Here is a 9,439-nt window from a genome sequence, read left to right on the forward strand (position 1 = left end):
TGGTCTCTCCTCTCTCAAGGACCTACAAACCCACCGCTGGTCTCCGTCAAACCCACCACTGGTCTCTCAGTCAAACCAACCACTGGTCTCTCCTCTCTCAAAGACCTACAAACCCAGCGCTGGTCTCTCCTCTCTCAAAGACCTACAATGCCACAACTGGTCTCTTCGTCTAAACCTTCACTGGTCTGACCCACCAGCCCCCCCACCACTGGTCTGACCCACCAGCCCCCCCACCACTGGTCTGACCCACCAGCCCCCCCACCACTGGTCTGACCCACCAGCCCCCCCACTACTCGTCTGACCCACCAGCCCCCCACTACTCGTCTGACCCACCAGCCCCCCACTACTCGTCTGACCTACCAGCACCCCCACCACTGGTCTGACCCACCAGCACCCCCACTACTGGTCTGACCCACCAGCCCCCCACCACTGGTCTGACCCTGACTCTGAAAGACCTACAAACCCTCCACTGGTCTCTCAGTCAAACCCTCCACTGGTCTCTCAGTCAAACCCTCCACTGGTCTCTCAGTCAAACCCTCCACTGGTCTCTCAGTCAAACCCTCCACTGGTCTCTCAGTCAAACCCTCCACTGGTCTCTCCGTCTAATCCTCAACTGGTCTCTCCTCTCTCAAGGACCTACAAACCCACCGCTGGTCTCCGTCAAACCCACCACTGGTCTCTCAGTCAAACCAACCACTGGTCTCTCCTCTCTCAAAGACCTACAAACCCAGCGCTGGTCTCTCCTCTCTCAAAGACCTACAATGCCACAACTGGTCTCTTCGTCTAAACCTTCACTGGTCTCTCCGTCAAAACCTCCACTGGTCAATCCGTCAAACCCACCACTGGTCTCTCTGTCAAACCCACTACTGGTCTCTCCTCTCTCAAGGACCTATAAACCCACCACTGTTCAATCCGTCAAACCCACCAACCCACCACACACCACACGCAGGTCTGTCAAAACCTCCACTGGTCTCTCCTCTCTCTGAAAGACCTACAAACCCTCCACTGGTCTCTCCTCTCTCAAAGACCTACAAACCCAGTGCTGGTCTCCGGCAAATCCACCACTGGTCTCTACTCTCTCAAAGACCTACAAACCCACTGCTGGTCTATCCGTCAAACCCACCACTGGTCTCTCTGTCAAACCCACTACTGGTCTCTCCTCTCTCAAGGACCTACAAACCCACTGCTGGTCTATCCGTCAAACCCACCACTGGTCTCTACTCTCTCAAAGACCTACAAACCCACTGCTGGTCTCTCCGTCAAAACCTCCACTGGTCTCTCCTCTCTCAAAGACCTACAAACCCAACACTAGGCGGTCCTTCTCACTACTCCTATCCAACCCTGGGCCTGTCCTCTGCCTCATCAGTTTGCATCTGAAGGATACTCACTCAGGAAACCACTCTTCTGTCAGACGTCCATTCAGGGACGGGAGTCAACCTTGTTTATGTTTTGGAGACACCTTGCGCTCCATCAATCACCAACGTCGGACGATACCGGAAAGAGTTCTGAGAATTTTGGACACAATTTGAATCTGACACCTCAGGTAGGTATTATGGCTTATTTTACAGTAGCTTGTTTGGCTTTGTATTCCTTTCAGTATTGTAATCCTTTGTGTATAATGCACAATCTAATAACTGAAAATAAAGGGGGGTTATCTTTAACCTAGTACGGGGCAATCTTTAACCTGGCATGGGGCACTAAGTGTGAGGGGCGATCTTTAACCTGGCCTGGGTCACTACATATGAGGGGCAATCTTTGCATGTCATGGGGTACTAAGTGTGTGAGGGGCAATCTTTGCATGGCATGGGTCACTACTTCATGTGAGGGGCAATATTTAACCTGGCATGCGGCACTAAGTGTGAGAGGGGCAATCGTTGCCTATGCACGGGGCACTACAGTGTGAGAGTGGTGATCTTTAACCTTGCATGTGGTACTAAGTGTGAGGGGGCAATCATTGCCCTGGCATTGGGTACTAAGTATGAGAGGGGCAATCGTTGCCCTGGCATGGGGCATTAAGTGTGAGACGGGTAATCTTTGCATTGCATGGGGCACTACTTCATGTGAGGGGCAATCGTTGCCCTGGCATGGGGCACTATGTGTGAGAGGGGCAATCGTTGCCCTGGCATGGGGCACTATGTGTGAGAGGGGCAATCGTTGCCCTGGCATGGGGCACTATGTGTGAGGGGCAATCGTTGCCCTGGCATGGGGCACTATGTGTGAGAGGGGCAATCGTTGCCCTGACATGGGGAACTATGTGTGAGAGGGGCAATCGTTGCCCTGGCATGGGGCACTATGTGTGAGAGGGGCAATTGTTGCCCTGACACGGGGCACTATGTGTGAGAGGGGCAATCGTTGCCCTGGCATGGGGCACTATGTGTGAGAGGGGCAATCGTTGCCCTGGCAAGGGGTACTCTGTGTGAGAGGGGCATTCTTTAACCTGGTACTGGGCACTACATGTGTGAGGGGCAATCTTTCTACTTCTACTTGGCTTGTATTACATTAACATTTAAATTTTCAGCTATAGCAGGACGCTACTCTTCCTGAAACACCCTTAAGTGTCTTTTGGTTGGACGTTTCTGGATGACTCAAGTCTGTGGCCTAAATCAAAGAAATAACAAAGTGGGTGTTCAATACAGCAAGAGCCTGGAGCGATCTAGCATAGGATCTCAATTTGACCCTTCTACACACTGGACAGGATGACTTGATTGTCATGTAGCTTGGACTCCAGTGTGACTGAATCATGCAAACAATGGGAAGCGACAATGGCTACTTGGTACAATGGATGATGGACTAACGGCATTCCGAATGGACAGAATCGGATGAGAAACCAACCAACCAACTGACTGAAGATGAAAGATGAACCAGTCTGCGACATGGCTTCCCTACCTAACTTCAACATGATGGACTGCTGGCAAGCCCTCTGGTTCTCCTGTACTCCTGCCCTGAGATCCAAGTCTTTTCTTTCTCTGGCTGAATTGTAACGACGAGGCTAGTTGGACCTGGGAGATGGGTCCCCCTTGAATCGGAAACCATCTTGGAAATATCCCAACTAGCGTCCCTGTCGAGCTGCAGTTGTGCTCTTCTTCAGTGGAGGTGGAGGTGGAAGTGGAGGTGAAGAAAGCCTCACTGGGGCTTCAAGGTCTATGAAGAGGAACGTTGAAATGTGCTCCATGATTCTCTCATGTAAGAGCTGGGTTGTATTCTAGTCGCCGAGAGGGGGAGCCTCACAGCCTACCCGTTGGCGTTTCTCCTTGGGGAGTCCCTGTCACTGTCTTGACGGACGTTCCAGGTCATGTAACTGATGTCACGACAGCCTTTTGAAAACTTGGTTTCTCCTGAGGGGGAACGTCTACAGAACTGTAGGCGTCAGATGGCACAGTATCCCAGCATACATCTCTGGTCACTCAGATCACACCCTGATCAGTAAGGCAACACTCATGCGATGTGCATGCAATGTTTCAGAGAGTAGTAAGGAAGTAGACAAAAGGCATGAGAACAGTTTGTTATTTTGTACTGTTGTCAGCCTTGTTTATGGGTGGGAATTATTTGCTAAATGGGGGGGATATGAAATGTATAGTTAATTATTTGTACATGAACCAACAGCAACAAACTACTAGATCTGCTCAAGGTAAGTCTGTTGGCTGTATTTTGCAACGAGACGACCAAAGCACCCCAAGATCTCCATCGTCATTCCAGCTCAAGGTAAGCGGCTTCTGCGGGGGGGTTGGTAGTTAGATTGAAGACCGCTATGTCCACGGGTCTATAAAGATGCTGTCTGACTTCACAGGATCTCCAGGACCAGGGTGGACCAGAGGCTGAGGACCAGCAGGTGACCAGATCCCCTAGACCAGGCATGGGAGACCAGATCCCGCTGGACCAGGTATGGGGCACTAATAATAATAATAATAATAATAATAATAATAATAATAATAATAATAATAATAATAATAATAATAATACAACATTGGATTTGTATAGAGCTTTTCTCGCACTTAATTAGACTGTAGGGTAACTAGATCCCCTAGACCAGGCCTGGGGCACCAGGGTAGACTACTAGAGGCTGGGGACCAGCAGCTAACTTGATCTCCCTGGACCAGGCATGGGGTACCAGGCTAGACCGGAGGCTGGGACCAGTGGGTATCCAGATCCCCCTGGACCAGGAATGGGAGACCGGAGGATATAGACCTGATCCAGCTGGACCAGGTATGGGGCACCAGGGTGGACTGTAAGGTAACTAGATCCCCTAGAGCAGGCCTGGGGCACCAGGGTGGACTGTAGGGTAACTAGATCCCCTAGAGCAGGCCTGGGGCCCCAGGGTGGACTGTAGGAGCTGGGGACCAGCAGCTAACCAGATCCCCCCCTGGACCATATCCCTCTCGTTCAGGCATGGGGTACCAGGCTGGACCGGAGGCTGGGGAGCAGAGGGTATCCAGATCCCCCTGGACCAGGAATGGGGCACCAGGCTGGACCGGAGAACGGAGGGTAACCATCACCAAGCACTTGACACCTGGAGGTTCTTTTTAATTATTTGATCCTTTTAATTAACGATCGTAGAGGGTGTTAATTAATTTTTCCTTCAGATTTTTCATTCTGTGAATTTTAGCCAAAGCTGTGATTTGAGGTAATTAAGGTCACATCAGCTGCTACTATTACTGTAGTTTATCCAGCATACATCTAGGTGGACACTAAAACACAACTAAAACATAACAGCTGGTCACACTCACACCTGGTGACGTAACATCACCCTTTTAATGTGTTTGTATTGTGAACAGATGAAGCTGACGACCCACCAGGAGCGAGACGAGGACTACGATGGGACTGCTCAAGTCTTTGGAAGGTTAACAGCTTTTTTACATCGTTTCACCACCAGAGCTATGCTGTTAAATTCACAGAATGTTTTACTATAGTCCTGAATTACAAATTCCCAGGTGTGCATGTTTCATGTTGAAGTTTAAAATATGAAATTAATCTTCTAGTCTATCTTCTACTTTCAAGACAGCGCTTTGATTCAGAATTATTTAAACGAGGTGTCCAAAGAATAAAAAACTACTAACAGTTTAGAATTCTCAAAAGTATTTTCTTTAAGTATAATTATTTACAATTTCAACACACATTGTATTAACTAAAAAAATCGTGGACAAAATGATCAGGAACCCTGGGCTGAGGAGAGCTGATGGAGGAGCCACCTATCTGGAGGGAGACCCAGAATGTGGTTAGCCTCCTAGCTGGACATCATTAGCCTCATAGCTGGACATCGTTAGCCTCCTAGCTGGACATTGTTAGCCTCATAGCTGGACATCATTAGCCTCCTAGCATAATTTATATTGTTAGCGTCATAGCATAATGGATATCGTTTACCTCATAGCGTTATCTATATTGTTAGCCTCATAGTATAATTGAGATTGTAGCATAATAGCATAATTGATTTCATTAACCTCATAGCATAATCAATATCAGTAGCCTCAAAGCATCAACATTGTTAGCCTAATGGCATCATTTATATCGTTAGCCTCAAAGCATAATGGATATCGTTAGCCTTTTAGCATAATGGATATAAGCCTCATAGGCCTCATAGGGTAATCGACAACGGTAGCCCCACAGCATAATCTACATCGGTAGTCCCATAGCGTTATCAACATTGTTGGCCTCCTGGCATAATTTATATTGTTAGCTTCATAGCATAATGGATATCGTTTACCTCATAGCGTTATCTGTATAGTTAGCCTCATAGTATAATTGATATTGTAGCATAATAGCACAATTGATTTCATTAGCCTCATAGCATAATTGATTTCATTAGCCTCATAGCATAATTGATTTCATTAGCCTCATAGCATAATCATATCGTTAGCCTCATAGCATAATTGATTTCATTAGCCTCATAGCATAATCATATCGTTAGCCTCAAATCATAATCAATATCGTTAACCTCAGTGTTATCTAGATCGTTAGCCTCATAGTGTAATTGATATTGTAGCATAATAGCATAATTGATATCATTAGCCTCATAGCGTAATCGTCATCGGTAGCTTTATAGCGTAATGGACATCGTTGGCCTATGGCTAACAACATAGATTATGCTACAAGGCTAACGATTTGTGTTTTTCCTCCAACATTTCAGTGACCCACCGACGGCGCCTCATCAGAGCTGGACGATGGAGACTTCGGATTCAACGTCTACCTCGCAGGACGTGACTAATGTCACAGGTTGTCAAGGGTTCCTTGTTTCTCAAGGGTTCCTTGTTCCTTCGAGGGTTCCTGGTTCCTTCAAGGGTTCCTGGTTCCTTATGGTTCAGTGTTAGGGACAGAGTTAGGGTCAGATGGTCTCACGATGAACTGATGGTTTTTGAATCACATCCCAGAATTGTTTCACTGTGCGCACAGATGTTGAAATGTATACTGATGTTGTTTTATGATATAAAATAATTTAAAACATGTTTGTGTGGCCTCCCCTATCCTATCCCCTCACCTCCCCTCTATCCTAACCTCCCTCCCCTATACCCTCCCCCATACCCTATAACCTCACCTCCCCTCTACCCTAATCTCCCCCCTCCCCTAACCTCCCCCTTCCCTATACCCTCACCTCCCCTCTATCCTAACCTCCCTCCCCTATCCTCCCCCCTCCCCTATACCCTGACCTCCCTGCTCCCAATTAACCTAACCTCCCCTATTCCCTATCCTTCCCCTCACCTCCCTCCCCTATCCTCCTTCCTACCCTAACCTCCCTTTCCCCTATACCCTAACCTCCCTTTCCCCTATACCCTATCCTCCCCCTCTCCTATCCTCCCCCTCTCCTAACCTCCCCCCTCAACTATACCCTTACCGTCCCTATACCCTAACCTCTCCCATACCCTTACCTCCCCCTCCCCTATAACCTCACCACTATCCTCCCCCCCCTCCCCTCTACCCTAACCTCTTCCCTTCCCTCTACCCTAACCTCCCCCCTCCCCTATCCTCCACCCTTCCCTATACCCTAACCTCCCCCCTCCCCTATCCTCCCCGCTCCCTATACCCTAACCTCCCCCCTCCCCTCACCTCCCCTCTACCCTAACCTCCCCCTACCCTATACCCTCACCTCCCCTATCCTCCACCCTTCCCTATACCCTAACCTCCCCTCTTCCCTATACCCTCACTTCCCCTCTATAAGTATTTGGCAACGCTGCCAAAGATGACACTTTTTTTAAGGCTACTGTTGGGGATACAGACAGGAACAACAACGTCCAAAGCGTTGAACATGCAGCAGCCAGCTGTGAAGTGGCGCTAGGTGAAGACCTGTGAGAAGACGTCAATAAGTAGGACTGTCAGAAGCGTGTGATGTGGAGAAAAATCTATCCTCTCTTTCTTCTTTCTTTTTTTCGTAAATATATATATAGCTTTGTTTGAAATGTTCAATCTCAAGTGCAATGTCAATTGCAACCTCACTCATACAAAGTCAATTATTCCTCTTGGCAATATTTACTAAGTATATGACTATTTGTGGGGGGTTACCATAACTACTTCTCTTGCTGTTATATTGATTTGATTAAAGGTGTTATCTGTAACCTTATTCTCTGTTGGGTTCCATTGTGACTATTAGTTTGTGTACTGCTACACTTTGTGTGTTCTCTGCTTTCCATCTTCATTTTGGAGTAAAGAAGTGTATGCAGGGTTTAAAGGGAAGATTTTTTTTGTCATCTCCAACCTTTACTTCTGTGTAGATTAGCTTTACCTGCCTATCCACCATTCAGTCGGTACATTTTTTTTTCCCCCCTTCTATTTTAAAGATCGGATGAGGTGGGCCCCATACATATCTTCGCCTTGGGCCCCCAATTTTCTAAATCCACCACTGACTCCACTTCACTGTTCATTGGAAGGGGTCATTTACTGAAAATTATGTAATTACTACTAGGGTTTCATCGTTCTTACGGAACACTTACGTAATTCTTACAGCCCTGGAGTAACTTAAATGTTACTAAACTTATGTAATTCTTATAATTCGACTCAATTGAGACACCTGGTGGACGTTTTTGTCATTAAATCACCACTTACGTATTTCTTGAGGAACTGTCTGAACTAACCCTAACCATAACCGTAACCCTAACCATAACCCTATCAGAGAAATGCGTTTTACTAACGTTAGTTTAATATACATTACAATTTAAGTTACCTTCCCTGCGGTCACGTGACGGATTTTAGCCTTTTTGGATTGGATCAGGGATTTAAACCAACGTCATTGGATAATCTCCGGCTGTTCCCTCATCAATATTCATCTTAGGTTGTAGTTTTCCGTAGCCACCTAGAGGAGGTACATCCTTCAATGACACGCCCTCTTGTGATGTCACCGTCTCTCAACAGCTACCAAACATCTTGTAGGAGTGAGGAGACTGTGACATCACAAGAGGGTGTGTTACTGGCACCTCTTGATGCCAACCAAACCGTTCCTAACGAGAGGAGGTATGTGTTATGTAAATGAGTTTGGCTGCCAGTCAGGAGAAGGCCTCACCAGGAAATAGCTGCTGCTGGAACCGCCCTAACGACCGACTGACACCATGAGACACATCTTCATCAGGGAGAAACCGACTCCAGCCTTAAGATACAGACCAGCACATAGGAATCAGACAACATGGACCTGCCACCCTTATGGACCCTTTATCACATTATTGAATACATTCAGTTAATAATCAGTGGAACTTCACCCCTACCAGAGCAGACCGGATATGAACATTTAACATCAGTTATTTATTACATTTATCTTCTTTTATGTCCAGTCTTTTCCTTTCTTACTCTTAATAATGAGCAGAAACAGTGAAGAAGCTGAGATCTAAACCGGTATAAACCTGTACTGTTTTAACCTTCTGTGTTTAAAATGCTTTTCCAATGAAAACCCATTAAAGTGAAGGTCAGCCACCGTCTCGCTGTGTTTGAGATCAACAGAGTGATGGTATGAATGGAGGCGCGGCCGCCACAGGTTTGGTATGAGGAAGAAGACGTGTGGTGAGGATTAGATCTTTGTGAGATTGTACTGATCACCTGGAACACAGGAGAGGCCTTCTCTAGGTCACGTGTTTCTATTCTCTACATTATCTACATTTCTCTCTTCATGGAATTCCTGGGAACACTTTACAATAAGGGTGCATTAATTAACCACTAATTAACTTTAGTTAATGCAGTCATGAGCATTAACAGTTAATGAATAGTAATAATTTAATTATGGTGTTCATGTTTACTAACAATGTCCATATGAACTAAATACACAATGAGCAATGTGTATTTAGTTCCCCATGCTATAATAATGGTTATTACTGCATTTACTAATGTGAATTAATAGTTACTATACCATTAGTTAAATGTTAGTTAATTCACTAATGTTAATGAATGTTTCATTAATGTATGGTAAAGTGTTCATGAATTCCTGGTATTTATTTTCTGTAACTGAGGAGGACGTGTGAGGCGATGCATC

The 9,439-nt window shown here is 46.4% G+C and overlaps 1 protein-coding gene across 1 annotated transcript; it reads left to right on the top strand.

Moving 5' to 3' along the window:
- Positions 1 to 4,132: 4,132 nt before the first annotated feature.
- On the top strand, positions 4,133 to 6,437 carry LOC311350729 (uncharacterized protein). The gene is made up of 4 exons (XM_084470800.1): positions 4,133 to 4,203; positions 4,385 to 4,482; positions 4,773 to 4,837; positions 6,122 to 6,437. Exons 2-4 carry the CDS (start codon positions 4,387 to 4,389, stop codon positions 6,300 to 6,302), a joined length of 342 nt encoding a protein of 113 aa, XP_084326926.1. The 5' UTR covers positions 4,133 to 4,203; positions 4,385 to 4,386; the 3' UTR covers positions 6,303 to 6,437.
- Positions 6,438 to 9,439: the final 3,002 nt, after the last annotated feature.

This window comes from Micromesistius poutassou (assembly GCF_964030765.1).
Source record: "Micromesistius poutassou genome assembly, chromosome: 7".
In the NCBI taxonomy this organism is placed as follows: domain Eukaryota; kingdom Metazoa; phylum Chordata; class Actinopteri; order Gadiformes; family Gadidae; genus Micromesistius; species Micromesistius poutassou.

Excerpts from the sequence above, each read along its gene's own strand:
- LOC311350729 (XM_084470800.1), top strand. The coding sequence starts at position 4,387 with ATGGGGTACCAGGCTGGACCGGAGGCTGGGGAGCAGAGGGTATCCAGA. Across the intron at positions 4,483-4,772 it reads GCTGGACCGGAGAACGGAGG|ATGAAGCTGACGACCCACCA; the intron begins GTAACCATCACC and ends TATTGTGAACAG. Across the intron at positions 4,838-6,121 it reads ACTGCTCAAGTCTTTGGAAG|TGACCCACCGACGGCGCCTC; the intron begins GTTAACAGCTTT and ends CCAACATTTCAG.